The sequence below is a fragment of the Sinohyriopsis cumingii genome, chromosome 10 (genome assembly GCF_028554795.1).
Source record: "Sinohyriopsis cumingii isolate HCF-2022 chromosome 10, ASM2855479v2, whole genome shotgun sequence".
Lineage (NCBI taxonomy): Eukaryota > Metazoa > Mollusca > Bivalvia > Unionida > Unionidae > Sinohyriopsis > Sinohyriopsis cumingii.
This window is the reverse complement of record NC_142970.1, coordinates 117,178,453-117,198,341: the sequence shown is the minus strand read 5'-3', so window position 1 is coordinate 117,198,341 and position 19,889 is coordinate 117,178,453. Positions and strand designations below refer to the sequence as shown.

Here is a 19,889-nt window from a genome sequence, read left to right as displayed (position 1 = left end):
TATGGTACAGTGGAAAATGGTTAAAATCTATCCTTTGGGAGATTAAGAGAGTAAACACAAGTTATACAATCAATTGCAAAATGCAAAACTTAGACAAATTAAATTTTAGATTTGACAGTTCTCAAAAATTTAAATGATTCATACATTTCCACTTGTAACATATATATGAAAGGATAGAAAAGAACTAAGAAAAGCTGGAATGCATATCAGTTATCATCTTTAACTTTGTTTTCAAATGCCAAAATAATTTTAAAAATTTATGTCCAAAAACCTGTTGACAAAGAAGCTAATTCCCAACAAAACTATATGAAAACTTTGGTAGGTGGGCAAGTACAACATGCCTTTTTTCGTTTCTGGCCTTGATTGATTACTGGTTTATGTTTGCTCTCTTCATATGTCAAAATAAAAATTGTTGTAATATGCACAAACTGCTTCTAATACCTTGAATGTAAATGCTTTTGTTTCCAAAACAGAATACATTTGCATCAAAATATCAGCATGTCAGTGTATGTGAAATCATTTTTTCAAAACTAGCACACATGATCCTTTAACTTGGCATAAGATTGAACTGTTTCATCTTAATTGGCAGATTGAACTGTTTCATCTTAATTGGTAGATTCAACTCTTTCCCCTTAATTAGCAGATTATACTGTTTCATCTTAATTGTTAGATTAAACTCTTTCATCTTATTTGGTAGATTGAACATTTTCACCTTAATTGGTGCATTGAACTGTCACCTTAATGGGGAGATTGAACTGTTTCACCTTATTTCGTAGATTGAACTGTTTCTCCTTATTTGGTAGATTGAACCGTTTCATCTTATTTCGTAGATTGAACTGTTTCATTTTATTTGGTAGATTGAACTGTTTCATTTTATTTGGTAGATTGAACTGTTTCATCTTATTTGGTAGATTGAACTGTTTCATCTTATATGGTAGATTGAACTGTTTTATCTTATTTGGTAGATTGAACTGTTTTGTCTTGATTGGTAGATTGAACTGTTTTATCTTAATTGGTAGATTGAACTGTTTCATCTTAATTGGTAGATTGAACTGTTTCACCTTAATTGGTAGATTGAACCATTTCATTTTAATTGGTAGATTGAACTGTTTCACCTTAATTGGTAGATTGAACCATTTCATTTTAATTGGTAGATTGAACTGTTTCACCTTAATTGGTAGATTGAACCATTTCATTTTAATTGGTAGATTGAACTGTTTCACCTTAATTGGTAGATTGAACCATTTCATTTTAATTGGTAGATTGAACTGTTTCACCTTAATTGGTAGATTGTACTGTTTCACCTTAATTGGTAGATTGAACTGTCACCTTAATGGGTAGATTGAATTGTTTCATCTTAATTGTTAGAATAAACTGTTTCATCTTATTTGGTAGGTTGAACTGTTTCACCTTAATTGGTAGATTATACTGTTTCATCTTAATTTGTAGATTGAACTTTTTCATCTTTTTTGGTTGATTGAGCCTATTCATCTTAATTGGTAGATTGAACTGTTTCATCTTAATTGATAGATTGAACTGTTTCATCGTAATTGGTAGATTGAACCTTTTCATCTTAATTGGTAGATTGAACTGTTTCTTCTTAATTGGTAGATTAAACTGTTTCACCTTAATTGGTAGATTGAACTGTTTCATCTTATTTGGTCGATTGAACTGTTTTACCTTAATTCATTGAACTGTTCAATCTTGTTTGTTAGCTTAAACTGTTTCACCTTAATTTGTAGATTAAACTGTTTCACCTTAATTGGTAGATGAACTGTTCATCTTTTTTGGTAGATTAAAGTGTTTAATCTTATTTGGTGGATTGCACCGTTTTACCTTAATTGGTAGATTGAACCGTTTCATCTTAATTGGTAGATTGAACTGTCACCTTAATGGGTAGATTGAACTGTTTCATCTTATTTTGGTAGATTGAACCGTTTTACCTTAATTGGTTGACTGAACTCTTTCATCTTATTTGATAGATTAAAACATTTCATGTTAATTGGTAGATTGAACTGTTTCACCTTTATTTGTAGATTGAACTGTTTCACCTTAATTGGTAGATGAACTGTTCATCTTATTTGGTAGATTAAAGTGTTTAATCTTATTTGGTGGATTGCACCCTTTTACCTTAATTGGTAGATTAAACTGTTTTATCTTAATTTTTAGATTGAACTGTTTAATCCTAATTGGTAGATTAAATTGTTTTATCTTAATTTTTAGACTGAACTGTTTCATCTTATTTGGTAGATTGAACTGTTTTACCTTTATTTGTAGATTGAACTGTTTCACCTTAATTGGTAGATGAACTGTTCATCTGATTCGGTAGATTAAAGTTTTTAATTTTATTTGGTGAATTGCACCATTTTACCTTAATTGGTAGATTGAACTGTTTTATCTTAACTTTTAGATTGAACGTTTTCACCTTAATTCATTGAACTGTTCCATTTCATTTGTTAGATTAAACTGTTTCAACTTAATTTGTAAATTGAACTGTTTCAACTTAATTTGTAAATTGAACTGTTTCACCTTAATTTGTAAATTGAACTGTTTCACCTTGGTAGATGTACTGTTTTATCTTGTTTGATAGATTAAAGTGTTTCGTCTCATTTGGTGGATTGTACCGTTTTACCTTAATTAATTGAACTGTTTCATCTTACTTCTTAGATTAAACTACAGGTATTTCATGTTAATTTGCAGATTGAACTGTTTCATCTTAATTGGTATATTGTCCTGTTTCATCTTTTTTGGTAGATTGAACTGTTTTGTCTTGATTGGTAGATTGAACTCTATTACCTTAATTGGTCGATTGAACTGTTTCATCTTATTTTGTAGATTGAACTGTTTCATCATATTTGGTAGATTAAACTGTTTCATCTTAATTTGTAGGTTGAACTTTTTCATCCTTTTTGGCAGATTGAGCTGTTTCATCTTAATTGGTAGATTGAACCATTTCGTCTTAATTGGTAGATTGAACTGTTTCATCTTAATTGGTAGATTGAACTGTTTCATCTTAATTGGTAGATTGAACTGTTTCATCTTAATTGGTAGATTGAACTGTTTCACCTTATTTTTGGTAGATTTAACCATTTTACCTTAATTGGTAGACTGAACTGTTTCATCTTATTTGATAGATTGAAATGTTTCATGTTAATCGGTAGTTTGAACTGTTTCACCTTAATTGGTACATTAAACTGTCACATTAATGGGTAGATTAGACTGTTTCTTATTTGGTAGATTGAACTGTTTCATCTTGTTTGGTAGATTGAAATGTTTCATGTTAATTGGTAGTTTGAATTGTTTCACCTTAATTGGTACATTAAACTGTCACATTAATGGATAGATTAGACTGTTTCTTATTTGGTAGATTGAACTGTTTCGTCTTGTTTGGTAGATTGAACTGTTTTACCTTAATTGGTAGATTTAATTATTTCATCTTATTGGGTAGAGCGATCTGTTTTACCTTAATTGGTAGATTGAACTGTTTCACCTTAATTGGTAGATGAACTGTTCATCTGATTTGGTAGATTAAAGTTTTTAATCTTATTTGGTGGATTGCACCATTTTACCTTAATTGGTAGATTGAACTGTTTTATCTTAACTTTTAGATTGAACGTTTTCACCTTAATTCATTGAACTGTTCCATCTCATTTGTTAGATTAAACTGTTTCACCTTAATTTGTAAATTGAACTGTTTCACCTTAATTTGTAAATTGAACTGTTTCACCTTAATTGGTAGATGTACTGTTTTATCTTGTTTGATAGATTAAAGTGTTTCATCTCATTTGGTGGATTGTACCGTTTTACCTTAATTAATTGAACTGTTTCATCTTATTTCTTAGATTAAACTGTTTCACGTTAATTTGCAGATTGAACTGTTTCATCTTAATTGGTATATTGTACTGTTTCATCTTATTTTGTAGATTGAACTGTTTCATATTAATTGGTAGATTAAACTGTTTCACCTTAATTGGTAGGTTAAACTGTTTGATCTTTTTCGGTAGATTAAAATGTTTCATCTTAATTTGTAGACTGAACTGTTTTATCTTAAATGGTAGATTGAACCATTTCATCTTCTTTGGTTTGATTAAACTATTTCATCTTATTTGGAAGATAGAACAGTTTCATCTTATTTGGTAGATTGAACTGTTTCACCTCAATTGGAAGATTAAACAGAAACCTGCAAAGCATGTTGAAACCTTCCTGCCAAACAAATTTGAGATAACTTTTTTTTTGTTCAAATTTCTTTATAGTTCCATGTATTAGTCAAGTGTGATTGGCCAATCAGTGTTTGTTCACTAATGAACCAATTATAATGCAGCATGCTGTATTTGTATTTATGTGCAATAGATTGCTGTGCATTATTATTGCATTCAAACTTCATATTGACAATAGAATGGGTTGGTTGGTATTCAGAAGGTAAGCATTAGTTGTCAGTGGGCAATGATAAAATGATGCAAGTCCTTGTGACAAGACTTGCATAATATGTTTTTAAAAAAATGATTTCCAGTATTTAATTTAATGGCTTCAGGAGTTAAAGATCATGTATACCATATTTTTTATTTTGTCCATTGTAATTCCTGTGTGTATTTTTCTCCATTGAAACAATTTCATAATGGTGCTTCTTACCACAAGTTATAAAAATTTCTTCTTTATCATTCCTATCAATCAGTTTTATCTTGCAAATCATAACTGCATATATTATCAAACTTAGTAAATCTTCACTTTCAGACATTTTTCTGCAAGATTAAAGTTAAACTATGATTGATAATGATAAAGCAGGAATTATCAACAGATTGGTTTGAGTAGCAAACATCAACATTTTGTTCTTTTTTCAAATTCTGGGTGCAGTAATTAATGTGGGGGATCATATTGTTAACTAACTTTATGTAATTTTATTTAGTATTGGGTATTTAAAAATTATTGTTAAAAATAAAAATATAAATTACAGCTTTCAAAAAATTTTGATATAAAATGTCTTTATAAAAACTTCAAAGGTGTACACAAACTTGGAGTATACCAAAACATGGAAAAAGATACTATTCAGATATGCAGCATTATACCTATATCCACAGCCTAATGACTGTTTAACTTTTTGGGGGTGGGGGTGGCAGTGGCAGGTTTTTTTTTTAGTCATCATTTGAAATATTATAGTCCCTGCACTACTGATGGCTATAGACTTGAGGATTCATGAAGATGTGTCATACAAATATAACTAAGTCACTTACCCTCATGGTGAAAACGATGAAAAGCCCATCCTCACCTTTTCTTCCAATTTTTGTAATTTTTTTATATGTATTTGAAGGCTGTCATCAATGATGTTTACCTCTCACTTTTAGAAGAAGAAAGTTTGTATAAGCCCTCACAGAATAAAACTATGCAGCTGTCTTGATAGTTTGTCATTAATCAAGGGATATAACTCTAGATGACTTGTGCAATGTGTTTATGTTTCTTTAAATAACATGTGCATCAAGACAACTACAGATGATTAAACATCTTTAAGGTTCCTTAGAGTGCACTCTGGTTTTGAATTTGAAATTTTTCCTTGTATCATATTTTTGGATTTGTGGCATACTTATGAGTAAAAGCAGCATACAGTAGGTTGATACCTTTTTGTACTGTGAAAAGTTATTTTTAAAAATGCATTGACATTGCTCCTGCAGTATGACATTATCTACCGGGGGAGGGGGGATACAAATGTAGCCTATTTTTAATAGAAGTTTTATTATAATGAGGTAGTGTGCTATGCAGAAAGTCCTCCAAAATAAGTTACTGGTGTGAAATCATGGACTGGTTCGCATATTTCAAGAACTAAAATGAATTCAAATTACTATCATTAATAACCACTGATAGAACTAAATGAAGTCAGCTTCATTAGATCCATGCCTTAGCCTACCTTAAATGAACAGTAAAGTTATACTGAGGTGTCTTATAGAGAGGGCTTCCATATTCTGAAATTTAATATTGTGCTCAATCCTTAGTTATACAGACTTAAAGCAGACTTAAAGCAAATTGTCCTTCAATCTGATTTGTAATTATGAATATCATTGTTAACAGTCACAGTCAAGTTCCTTGAATCGAACAGAAACACTTTCCATTTAAAATGCTGGATTGACCCATAGATAGCTGTGTAAACTGTTTATGACATGGAAATAACTATTCATAATCAAATTAATTGATGTCGGCCTTAAATTCTGAAAAAGATATTCTTTGTAAGAATTTATTGATATATTGTATTTGCATGTGTTTGGCTTGTGCCAGACTGCAACCATTATAAACCCAGTAAATCTGCCATGGCTTAATGCGCCAGCTGATTTGATCCTATATTGTTTACTCTTTGTATGATTTTTAGTGAATATCAAAGACTTACAATCATGCAAGTTTAGACCAGGTGTGTGGTGCTTTTTCTATGTACGATTTTGAGTGAACAGCAAAGATGTATCTGCATGTCACATGATGATGTGATGGCGGACCTGGTCTTTGCTGAATACAGTGGAGTGCCTATTTTATAAGGGTAAATGTATTGGTACAATGCATATACCACTAGCAAGTACAGCAAATAGTTAATTACTATGAACAGCAAATGTATTTTAAAATGAAAGTTTTGAGACAGTAGTTGTTGAGTAAAGTCCATTCACTTAGTATAGGCCCATTATTCATGTACAGTAGACGGTAACTATAAACAATTTGCTGATTTTTAGAAGGATTCACTGATGTTTCTGTTTTGATTTTGAATAATTAAAATTAAAAGGATAATATTTTGTTTTTAGTGCTATGATTTCCACACTTCTGTGCCACAGGAATTCAAGTTAAAAGCATCCTTTTATATATAAGTTGTCATATACAACCAGTACCACCAGTACATGACCATTTTTACCAATTCCCTTTGAGCAGTCTTGATAGTAAAAGTGAAACAAAATGTTACAAAAGGTGGAATTAGGAAAATTTCCGCAATCACAACCAATCAATAAAGAAAATACTGTTCATGGGCTTATTTGGACCAATCATTATCACATAAAATGATATGTTAACGTTGACACATCAAAATTATTAAACTGCACGCAGTATGTGTATAGTGTAATGACTATGTGAATAAATATTTTTAAGCCATGAGAAAACTCTCAGCCATTGTTGTGATAACATGACTACCTCAGCCATTGCTTGTTCATAGTAAAGTGACAATGGCTGTATGAGTTGAAAGTGACACTGGTTTAAAAAAAATTCACTTTCAAAAATATATTATCGTAAGAATTACAGAGATGGGAACAAGTAGTATTTGTTGAGTTTGCAAAAAAATGATATCTGTCTCAGTGTTGTATAAGCATGCAGAAAAAATGAGTTTTATTTCTGTTGCAGCTGCTTAGACCATTTTTAAAATGATGAGCAAAACATATGCTGAATGACATTCAGTTGATATTTTAAGTTTAGCTTGGTAAATTGTGTTATAATCAATAAATATCAAACTTGCAGTGTAAATTGAATATCATGCCAGCATGTTTAGCTTGGTAAATTGTGTTATAATCAATAAATAGCAAACTTGCAGTGTAAATTGAATATCATGCCAGCAGATCATTGTCTGTTACATACTTATAAATTTAATGCAGATTGAATTAGCTTTCTCCTTAATTACAAGTTGTTTTAAAAATGGTCCAGTTCCAAACAAATTTTGCAGTACTTTTGCTAATATTGCAAGTGCAGTAACAGTGAAATCTGTCTTAAATACACATGCAGTATACATACCATTTTTACAACAGTCTGCAGTGGGACGATGGTAAGCATGCCAGACTAATAATCAGTGACTTGTGAATTCCAATCTTGTCAAGACCCAGCCAGAGTTGGTTGCTGTATATGGATGTATCCTCATCTCACTTTGGTATCATTGCCACAGCATTAAATTGTCTTATTCTGTTCACCTACCATTAAATAATAATCAATTTAAGTTGGGTATTCAAATCCTGACAAGACCATTTGGAGCAGAGTGGAGATATTTAAGAACATTATGTTTGTGTTTTGTAGGGACAGATTTGGGGAATATTCTGGATTTTATAAATCATCATTATGTTATTGTAGGGACGGATTTGGGGAATATTCTGGATTTTATAAATCATCATTATGTTATTGTAGGGACGGATTTGGGGAATATTCTGGATTTTATAAATCATCATTATGTTATTGTAGGGACGGATTTGGGGAATATTCTGGATTTTATAAATCATCATTATGTTATTGTAGGGACGGATTTGGGGAATATTCTGGATTTTATAAATCATCATTATGTTATTGTAGGGACGGATTTGGGGAATATTCTGGATTTTATAAATCATCATTGTGGTAAAATTATGTGGTTGAATAGTGTTGTAAGTATGTGAGTAAAGAACCTGTATCACATAAGGACCATCCAAATTACAACAGTCTTGCAGTCAAAAACAAGTATGTAACTGAAAGCAAGTCGTGTATTGTTGGACTTCAGCTTTGAGTAATAGGAGCATTTCATTTCAAGCAGATGATTTACAGTGTTAGGTTTAAAAAATTCAAGATATTATCATTACCACAGAGCAGCTTCTTACAAACTATAGTTTGACATCACATTAAAACTGCAGTACACGTGTAACCCCAAAGCAGAAGTCATAAGAGTTGATAGAGTTAAATAGCATGTTGTTATAGCGCTTATATTTTATTCATCTTCAGTATTTAAAGCAAAACTACTTTGAAAGACTGTTATTTCTGAAAACCACTTGTTATATGTGTTATAACTATATGGTCTTGAACTATGTAACTGAAAAGAGCAAACACCATTATTTTTGCAAAAGTCAACAAATAATTGATTTTCCTTGAATGCCAATTGTGAATTAAATCCCAAATAGTCAAAAACGTTCTATCACATGTCCATATATAGTTTTCCAAATGAATTCCAGTGGTGTTCCAATGAAGTCCATTCTTAAATGTGCTGGTGTACCAATAGCCTGCAATAGTGTTGATGTGCTAACAGTCTTGATGTGTCACAATGATATAATCTAGAATATCCTTGAAAATTTTTAAAAATCGGGTCCAGCAAGGGATGCATGTTTAAGACAAAAGAGATAATAAGCCTCTTGAAAAGTGTTAATAATCACCACAAAAGAATAAAAAGGAATATTCAGATTCTTGTGAATAAAATCTGGAAGGGACACATGTTTATTGGACATCACATGCCAATTTGAGTATGATTCATGGCAGAGATATGATTGCCGTCGTCATGTGAAATGGAAAAAGAATTTCCAAGAATGACATCAAGTTGAAAGATAGCAACAAGCCATTGAACTGCATAGGGTTTGGAACTAAAGTTTGTGCAACTGTACTAGTGGTAGATAAAGTCTTCGTGTACTTTACAAACTTTTCAATTGAGCATAATGTTTATTTTCGCTGCTTGTTTCGAATACCAAACTTTTAATTACGTTTTCCAGCTTTACAATAACAGTTTATGATATTTTGTTACACCTTACAGAAAATTGGTCTAACTTATGGAAACAAATCAACTGCCTTACTGAGACAGTTGTTGTTGTTGATCTAGGGTTTAACATCATTTTTTAGCACAAGATAGGCTATACATGGCGGCCAGTATAACTGGTGGAGGAAGAACCCTGGAAGACCCAGGGAAGAACCACCAACCCACGAGAAGCTACTGGCAGGCTTTCCCATGTACCCACGCTAGCTAAGCCTTGGACTCGAACCCACACAGACAGAGGTGAGATCCGGAACGGTAAGCACTTTAGACCACTCATCCACTAGGGGCCCCTACTGAGACAGACTCATCAGGGTTGGCAGGTCTGTAAGAAGTTTAGTTTGTTTGACAGAGCAACAAAACACTCAAGTCAAATGGCAGGATTTTATTTGCTGTTTACAAATTCTTTTTTCCACGTGTAAGAGGACACTTTGGTAGTCATCCAAGTACATGTACCTGACTTGCATGCTGCTGGTTCCTGCAAAACTATATACTGTATTCATTTTCAAACTCGCATGACATAATTGCTACATACATGTGACAGAACCAGGACATCAAACCAATAGATTTACAAATTTTTTTTAGTAGATTGGCTTCAAAACCAGTAGATATTTTATCAAAGTAAATTTTACATGTTTCAATTTAATAGAGAAGATAACAAATGTATTCTGTTTATTCTATAATAAAACAGCAAATTTGGAACAGCAGTTAGATTTGGATGGAAACACATTCCAATAATGATGAATGAATACAAGTCGATGTATTGTCAATTAAATGAAATGGAAGAGTTGTATATCTCATGGTTCACTGCAACATAAGCATTGTTTCCTTCAAAAGATGCTGACTGGTGACCATTTATAACATCCATTGTTATTATTATTATTAAGTTTCACACTTAACTCAGTAGTTGTCTGGCCCATATTGCCCTTGAATCACTTTGTGTGGTATTAAAAATAGAGAATGTACTCTCTGCATCATCATTAGAAGTGTCAGTTACAAATGAACCAAACTCAGCATGCAAAGAAGTTTGTTTTCCTGTGGCTGGATTTTTAAGGCTGCTGACTACTTTCCAATAGCCCTCTAAGCTAGGTTCATCCCAGGAGGTAGTTCCTGAGTTGGACTTAAAATGTATTCCTGAGTGTCATATTTCTTAGAAAGCAGTTTTTTAGCATTGGGTGAAAATGCATGTTTTGGCATTTTGACATGAACAATGCAGATGTATTCATGAGTCATAATTCTTATCTGGTGGTTTCTAAACATTGGGAGAAAGCACATGTTTTGGCATTTTGACATGAATAATGCAGATGTATTCATGAGTCATAATTCTTATCTGGTGGTTTCTAAACATTGGGAGAAAGCACATGTTTTGGCATTTTGACATCAACAATGCAGATGTATTCATGAGTCATAAATCTTAAATGGTGGTTTCAAAGCATTGGGAGAAAGCACATGTTTTGGCATTTTGACATCAACAATGCAGATGTATTCATGAGTCATAATTCTTATCTGGTGGTTTCTGAGCATTGGGAGAAAGCACATGTTTTGGCATTTTGACATGAACAATGCAGATGTATTCATGAGTCATAATTCTTAATTGGTGGTTTTTAAGCATTGGTAGAAAGCACATGTTTTGGCATTTTGACATAAAGAGTGAGCTGCCTTTAAATATTCCTCTAAAACATCTTGAATAATGCAATAAGAATTATGCAGCACAAAAACTCAAAATACTCACTCATTTCTGTCCAAATTTAGCATGATGTCCCACCCAGTCACATTATCCTGACACCAGGCTGACCAGTCCTAACACTGACCTCTTAATGCTGAGTACCATTTTATAAGTCTTTGGTATGACTCGGCCAGGGATCAAACCTACGACCTCCCACATCCAAGGCAGATGTACTAACCACTAGGCCATCGGAGCTGTCATTATTCTGTTAATTTATCATTTAAGAATGTGATTACATTGCCTAGGGAGTGCTGTCTCAGCACTTAAAATCACTAAAACTGGAGAAATAAGAGTTTTCAGCAAGAAGAACAGTGCATTTACCATTATACTTGCTTTTAAGTTGAGTCCAACTGCAAATTGCATAGACCCAGATCTGCCATCACATAATGTGTTATCAGATCTGGGTCTGTGCAGTTTGTTATGCATAATCAGTAGAAGAGCATAGATTCTGATCTGCATATGCATTATACTGTGGTAGATAAGGATATTTGTTGTTTGCAGTTTGACTTGACTTATAAGTGAGTACATACGGTTACATTTGGTAAATAGAGGTAAAGGTAGAGAATAAAGCTTACAAACTGGCTATGATGATAACTCCCATTTCTCTATAGTTTATAAGATGTAACACCTCATGATGGGGGGGGGTGGAATCTACTTATGATAATCATTTAATTTTCAGATACTTCTGAATTATTGCTTAAAGTAAAAAGTAGAAATAATGTAGAGGTCACAGTTAGTATCTACATGAACTGTTCAGGTCTGGAGACAACCTGCTAACCCTTGACCTGTTGACAGGTTGTAAAGTTGTCTTTGGATCTGATGTAATGAGCTATTAGTTAAAGGCTGGTTTTTGGATTAAGGCATTCTTGTACCAACCCCTCAGTCTACGAGTTTTTCCAAAATTTTACAGGTTTCTTTTCATTGTCAGAATTAATCCTGATTTTGGTCAAAGCCTTTTCGCCAACAAACAGTACTGTTTTAGTTAGTATAATTTGGTAATTTTGTAGTAGAATAAACTTACAAACTATATTTGAAAATTAAATTCAAAATTTATTTGCCAAAGTTTGCATGTGTAATGTATTTGACTCAAATTACAACAGCTCCTTAATCTTTAGGTTTATCGTGTTGTTTTTATGATGTTTGAATGTAACATCTTGTCAGGACCAGGCCGTCAGATATGGTATTGCACATCGTTCTTCATCACTACCATTCATCTGTTGATGTAGATATACTCAAATTATGATTGTCAGGCATGCAGCTGTACATCGGTGAATTATATTCTTAAGCTCATAAAAAGAATTGCCCCATGATCTTTTGAAGTATCTGATATCACACATTTTCCTACTGCTAAAATGGTCCACATATGCAAATTGAATCCAAATAGCAAATTAGAAAACATCTGTCATATAAATGTACCTTTAGAAATTTTATTGTAGTGAGATTTATCAAGTGTATACCCAGTTTTACGTCTAGCAAATAAATAAACTATTTCAGATGTCTTCTTTCATTTCATTCATTTATTATTCATGAATTTATTTTAATTCGTTCTTATTAACAAAGAAATCGGCACGTACATGTCAAGAGGTCAGTTACTGTTACGATTTATGTAGTTGGGGACATGTGGGTTAGGTTGGCACATTTTAATAAAATGAATATCATGTGTACAGTAAGGATACTGCTCTTCAAAGAGTATAATTACTATTTGGGAGTTGCGGTTTACTGGCATACAAATATGTGAACACTGAATATGAACCAAGGTAAATTTGCTTAGATTGCTGTATTAATCTTTGATAACCTTTAGTATGAAGACACTGCAATTGTTTATGCCATATATACATTTTCTTGATCATGTCCCTAATGACCCACTATCTCTTTCCATTCTTTCGGTTTAGAATTGCACAATTCAAAATTACTCATCCAATACAAAGCCCTTGTTGAATAACCTTTAAGAATATATCTCAGATTTTATCCTTGAATAGTTAATCATAGCTTGTTTTGACAACGTCTGGAGATACTGTGTGCTTTAAATTTTGCTTTTACAGCTAGTTTTTGTTGTGAATGAATTGTTTGATTCTAGGATATGATTAGGAGAAATTTGTCTTTCGCATTGATTTGCAGTTTGCATTAGACCTGTTGTGGTTGGATTAATGTCTGTTTTTGAAGTCTTCTGATTTAAAGTTAGTGATTTGCTTGTACATTGTTCAGTCTAAATTTTCAGGTAGAATAAATTGCATGCCTTGTTATCAGTTGAATGTTCTTTGAAAGTGGATTTGTAGAATAAATTATTTTTTATATATCGATTCTGCATTCTATGTAATTTGTTAAACAAATGTATAAGAGGTTATCAATGTTTAGCCACAAGAAGTGGAAGGATTTGTGTTAAAGCATTAAGAGATATACTTTATACTGTTGAGGGACTTACACGTCATAAGTAATGAATTCATGCACTACATTATGACTTCTTGGCAAAACTCTGTGGATCCAAACTGTTTACTTGAAAATTCTGTTCATTTTTTTTAGAAACGGAAAGAGGATTATTTTTGCTTCCTAATAATCTCCATGTGGATTATATTTGTGGGAATTTATTACATCACCATGGAAAGTTGGAATTATGATTACTAAGGTGTTAAACACATTGTCTTCCATTTAATCCAGCCAGGTGGGAATGACTGATTTCAAAATATTTTCTAAACACAGTTGGTGAAACATATGTGATGTCTCTGTATTACTTGTACCATGATTCAGTGTGAGAAATAGGGAACTAATTGAGACAAATACATGGAGAGTCATTGTGTTTGGTAAGATGTTAGGGAGAACATACATGTATAAATGTCTGTAGTAAATCGAACTTGTTGATTTGCTTATGCATTTTGCAAGCAGTCACTAGGATATATATAGATATAGTACATTTAAAAATGAGATCTCAAAATGTCACATCTTGACTTTTGAATTTAATAATTTTGTAAAGGTCACAGCATTGAAGGCATTGGTAGGCTTGATAGATCATTGATATAATTTTCGGAGGCTTGATTTTATTTTTAAATTATTTGATCCTAACTGATTAATGTTTATTTATAGTATCTTGTGATATATCCTGGATACAATTTTCAGTGACTGATTAGGTTCAGACTCTTTCGATCAGTTGAAATTAATTGAGGAATATTCATGTACGACTTTTCAATAATTGGAAGGTTATCAAGAAGAGAAATATATCTTTGTGGATAATGTTGTATATTTACATTGCAGTTACAAACAACATTCTGCGTAATACCTGTAGCTATTAGTAGAAGATGACAGGACATAAAATATGTTGTATTCACATTACATAATAGTTTTACTATTATCCAGAGAATATTGAATGAAATGTTGTGCATGTTGCTTGCCACTTAAACACACAACCAAATATTTGGTGAAATTCTTCAATTATAAGAGAGATTCATTCTCATTGAATTTGTGGCATGAACCACCATTAAAAGATGAAAAGTCATTTGGTTTTCCTGTTGTAATACATATCTGACATGGCAAGTAAGGAACTTTTGTTGACTTGATGGATTGATCTGTCGTAAAATTTGTTAGGATAACTGTGTGAAATGTGAGCATTTTTCCGATAATTAACTAAGGAAAAATGACAGTTCTAAATGGTTTATAATATTAAGTAAAATCAAAATGGAGAAAGTACACATTCAGAACTTATTCAGGTAACAGATATTTAACATTTTAGTCACAAAATGTTAAATTTGATTCTCACTGACATAGATACATTATAGACTCCTATAGGGAGAGAAATGTTTCAGTTTGTTCTTCATACAGTTTTCTGTATTGACACTTTAGAACAGAATGGAACTTCAAAAACAATATTAAGATTATGTGTTCATTTGTGTTTATTTATTCCATCTAATGCATATTATGGATACAAGTAAAATGGCAATAGACATGCATAACCCAAACAGAGGTGTCAAAAAGATATTTTGGACAGTTTTTAATTCTAGTTTGTTTGCTGATAGGAAAAGGTAAGAATTAGTGTTTATTTATAGCATAAATTGGAAAACCTAAAAGTATACATGGTTGTAACAAATGTAATTCATTTGGTAGAACTCTACATGCCATATATATGCATTATACCTTGAGCTGCCATTGCATAACATGCTGGTAGATCCGAGTCTATGCTGTTTGTTAGGATTAATCAGTAAAATAAACAACATGGACCCTGATCTGCTGGCATGCTATGCGATGGCAGATCAGGGTCTATGTTGTTTGCAATTCAACCCATCTTATAAGTGAGTATATACCGTGTGTACTCTATTACACTCATGCGGATTGATATCACACTAAATTTTATTGTATCAGTGTTCTTTCTAACCTATATTTACTTTACTAGTAAATGCATCAATATGTAGATAGAGAAGCTTCTGAAAACAAAACAAGGTGATGAGAAATCTTGATTAGTTTAGAGCTTACTATGAATTGCACTTTGGGCTTCTTGATTTGGCCCTGTCTGTCCGTCCGTCTTGAGAAGTTCATTAGCTGTATTACACAGAAAGCACATAATATTATCAAATTAAATTTGACGGGATTAATTGTATGCATATGTTGATTTTAACACATTTTTCAATTATTTGGTCTTATGTTTTCCCTCAAAAACCTTGTTTTCAATAGTAAGCAGAATTCGCTTGTGGCAGGAAAAACAAAATTAGGCAGACATGTATGTATGCATATGCAGATAACCTGTTTAGACTTTCAAGCCATTATAGCAGTTTTTTTAAAACGTTATGGACATATATTTTGGTGGTGGTGGGGTGCAGTTTTTTTACATGTTTTGTAAAAATAAATATTCTTTTTGATGAATTGTGGTCAGATTGATAAAAGCAGATTATTTTGTATGGCTTGACATCCATCCATTCCTTAGTCTATACCTTCATCATTTCATCAATTATCATACAATACTGAATATAGATAAGATTGGGGGGTAGCGGGTACTTATTATACATATCAATTAAAGTATTCATTTCCCAAACAAACTCCAGAAGTTTCGCTGAAAATCTTCTGATGCTATAAAGTGTATAAATTAAAAATGTTGCATTTGTTACATTACCTGGTTATAACGATTACTTTCAGCCATGTAAGTAGTTAGATAACAGAAGCGCCATGTTGTTAAAAGTAGAATTTGTGTAGTGAATATACTTTCCGATAGGTCAAGCCCAACTGCAAACACTCAGAACTGCCATCACATAATACATCGATAGAGCTGAATTTATGTGGTTTGTTAATAGTAATTAATAGAACAAGCGACAAGGACCCAGATCTAGTGCCACATTATATAAAGCCTGATCGAAATCTACTTTGTTTGTAGTAGTGAGTATGTATGGTACATTAGTTTAATTTATTGCCATTAATGTAGAATATGATTTCTAAATATCTGAAGCTGTAAAAGCAGCAGCAGCATCCTGAATTCCCAAAATAGTCATTCCTTATTTTGACAGATGGTACACATGCTTCAAGGAAATGAAAGCCCAAAATAGGCATTCCTTATTTTGACAGATGGTACACATGCTTTAAGAATATGAAATCCCTCAATAGGCATTCCTTATTTTGACAGATGGTACACATGCTTCAAGGAAATGAAAGCCCAAAATAGGCATTCCTCATTTTCGACAGATGGTACACATGCTTCAAGGAAATGAAAGCCCAAAATAGGCATTCCTTATTTTGACAGATGGTACACATGCTTTAAGGATATGAAATCCCTCAATAGGCATTCCTTATTTTGACAGATGGTACACATGCTTCAAGGAAATGAAATCCCTCAATATTCATTCCTTATTTTGACAGATGGTACACAAGCTTCAAGGAAATGAAATCCCTCAATAGGCAATCCCTGTTTTGACAGATGGTACACAAGCTTCAAGGAAATGAAATCCCAAAATAGGCAATCCTTGTTTTGACAGATGGTACACAAGCTTCAAGGAAATGAAATCCCTAAATTGGCATTCCTTATATTGACAGATGGTATGAAAACCCACAATAGGCACTCCTTATTTTGACAGATGGTACATACATGCTTCAAGAAAAGGAGATCTCAATATGGGCAATCCTTATTATGACAGACTGGTAAACACATGCTCCGAGGAGATGAAATCCCTAAATAGGCATTCCTTATTGTGACAGACTGGTAAACACATGCTCCAAGGAGATGAAATCCCTAAATAGGCATTCCTCATTGTGACAGACTGGTACACATGCTCAGAGACATTCAGATTTTGTCTTTTGGCAATAGGCCATTTAGAGTAAAAATACACAACTGCATATTCAACAGGGTGTTCATTTGTATGCATCAGAGAAGTTATAAATTTGTACACAACATACCCAAATTCCTAAATTCCTTCAGCATTCTATTACAAACTACACTTAAAAATATAAATCACTTTTCCTCAATGACCTCTGACCTTTGATTCATTGGATGAAGAGTAATGATGGTCATAATGGTGATCAAAGTGTTGTTTCATGTGTATAAAGAAATATAAAAATCCTAGAAATAATCTTGTTGCATCTGTTAATATGTGAAATTAGTCAAAGCTGAATGATTTTCATACTTTCATGTCTCCACAGGCAAAAAAAAGATATACTGTCAGAGAAAGAAACAATACTTCAAAAGCATGAAGATGCACACACATTGGTGAGGGGGGAGGCAGTCAGACTCAAGGATTTCAGACGGAAGCAACTTGCAGCACTGAAAATACAGAGGGCCTGGAAAAAGTAAGTGTTCAAAGAAATTACTGTAAAATTATCATCCATCACTTTTTCGTATTTTGTCTGCCATAATGCATAATGTATTATTTTATTATATTGTCAGTCCATCCATCTCTCCATCTGTCATTCAGTTTCTTCCCTATTTCTTTTCTGCAAGATAACTCATTTTCCACAATCTACATTTATAAAACATTGATGTTGAAATTTGGGGCAAAGAAAATAAACCTGTAGATCTCGGTCTCAAAAGGTACAAGGTTGAGGTCACAGGAACTGAAAGAAGGGAAATTTTATTCACATATAAATCTATCTGCATATCTTGATCAGACTTTGTAAATAGCATGCATTTTTTTGAAAGAAAGACACAAAGGTAAAATTGTATGAGAAGAAAATTATTTCCACATAAAAATGCCTTGAGTTAATTATCACATACTTTGCATATGGCTTGCATTTGAGCCATGGAAGATACCTACTCATATTTAGATCAAAATGTCAAATGGCAAGGTCATAGCAACTAAAACAAAGAAAAACAGTTTCATGAAAACTGCTTTCACATGCCTTGACTAACTTTTGTAGATGGCCTACATTTGACATGAGGAAGACACCTCATTTATTTGGAGGTTAAACTGTCCAAAGTCAAGGCTTTCAGTGGATAGGGAAATCCCAAAAGATGTAATTCTTATGGTAAATTGGAGGCTTTAACCGGTAACTGTTTCAAGATGGTACCATCAGGGGTCACAACAGCGGCTTCAACCAGATCTCCATATTTTGAACTGTATTTAGTGATAGGAGGTTAAACTTTCATTCAGTTTACATGGAAAAAGAAAAATGGTTTCCAAATAACTTGACATTGTACTGATATAATGTAGCATTTATGGTATTCTTATTTATTACATTCCAGTTTAATCTTACATGGCTGATTGGGTGTTTGATATAGATATTCAGTCTGTTACTCCATATCACACATCTGAACTTTTATGTATCACGCACCCTGTCTGGAACTACTTTTCCAACTTCAAATATTAAATGATTAAACAATGTTTAAACATTTATTTTAAAAGTAAGCAAATTTGGGACTGATTTATTGCTGAACATTTGAAATTATTCAAAATGTCAACATACATTTGTAATTTTAAGAAATGCTGTCATATTAGATAACAAGAACCAATTTTACCACTTGTGATAATGTAAGAGTACCATAAATAATGAAGATCACTTTATGGGCTTTTCATGTTATCTACATCATAGTTGAAGTTGAAAACAGTTTTGTGGAGTAAATGTTTTACATTGAGTTCTCAGATGAAGCTAGTGTGCAAAGTGAGACCAAAATGAGACAAGGAGAAGGAGAGAGATAGAGACTGAGTAATTTGACTTTGAAATCTTGCACTGGAAGTTTCAAATCCAGACAAAGTAAGACAGACTAAGGGAGCCATGTCAAGATAAACAGATAATTAAGGAATAATAACTACAGCAACATCATTTGAACGTAAAAGTGTTTGCTAAGTGCCACAAAATGCTCATCCTGGGCACAATGACTTTAAGCAAAAAGGTTGAAGAAATCTTGTGTACCATGCACCAATTTATTTCAGTCCCAGATGCAACACTTATGGAGAAGAGATATTCCACAATGTAAATTGACAAGGAAAGACTAAATCATCCAAAAACCATTTCAGCTTCAGAGTTCCAAAAATGTGTTTTGTGAAATTTGTTTTCTTCGATAATTTTTTTTATAAGGAGTCAGTTTAAATGGAGGAGCTTATAGTTTATCTACTAATATTGCAGAAGAATCAAATTTTTTTTAGTAACTGTGACGATAAAACAGACAAAACGTTTGCAGCATAATGGTAGACATCTCACAGGGAGCACCAGTTGTTAGGACAATGATACAAATTTAGAAGAATTACATCTTTACAATGTTGTTGAGATTTATTGATGTCT

General features: G+C 32.6%; 1 protein-coding gene across 1 annotated transcript in view; it reads left to right on the top strand.

Annotated features, from left to right (window-relative positions):
- LOC149791085 (uncharacterized) overlaps positions 1-19,889 on the top strand; it is a 100,758-nt gene that overhangs the window by 67,398 nt on the left and 13,471 nt on the right. The window contains exon 20 of the mRNA XM_089973003.1: positions 17,814-17,960. Coding sequence (XP_089829129.1) covers positions 17,814-17,960 — 147 coding nt within the window. The remainder of the gene's footprint in view (positions 1-17,813; positions 17,961-19,889) is intronic.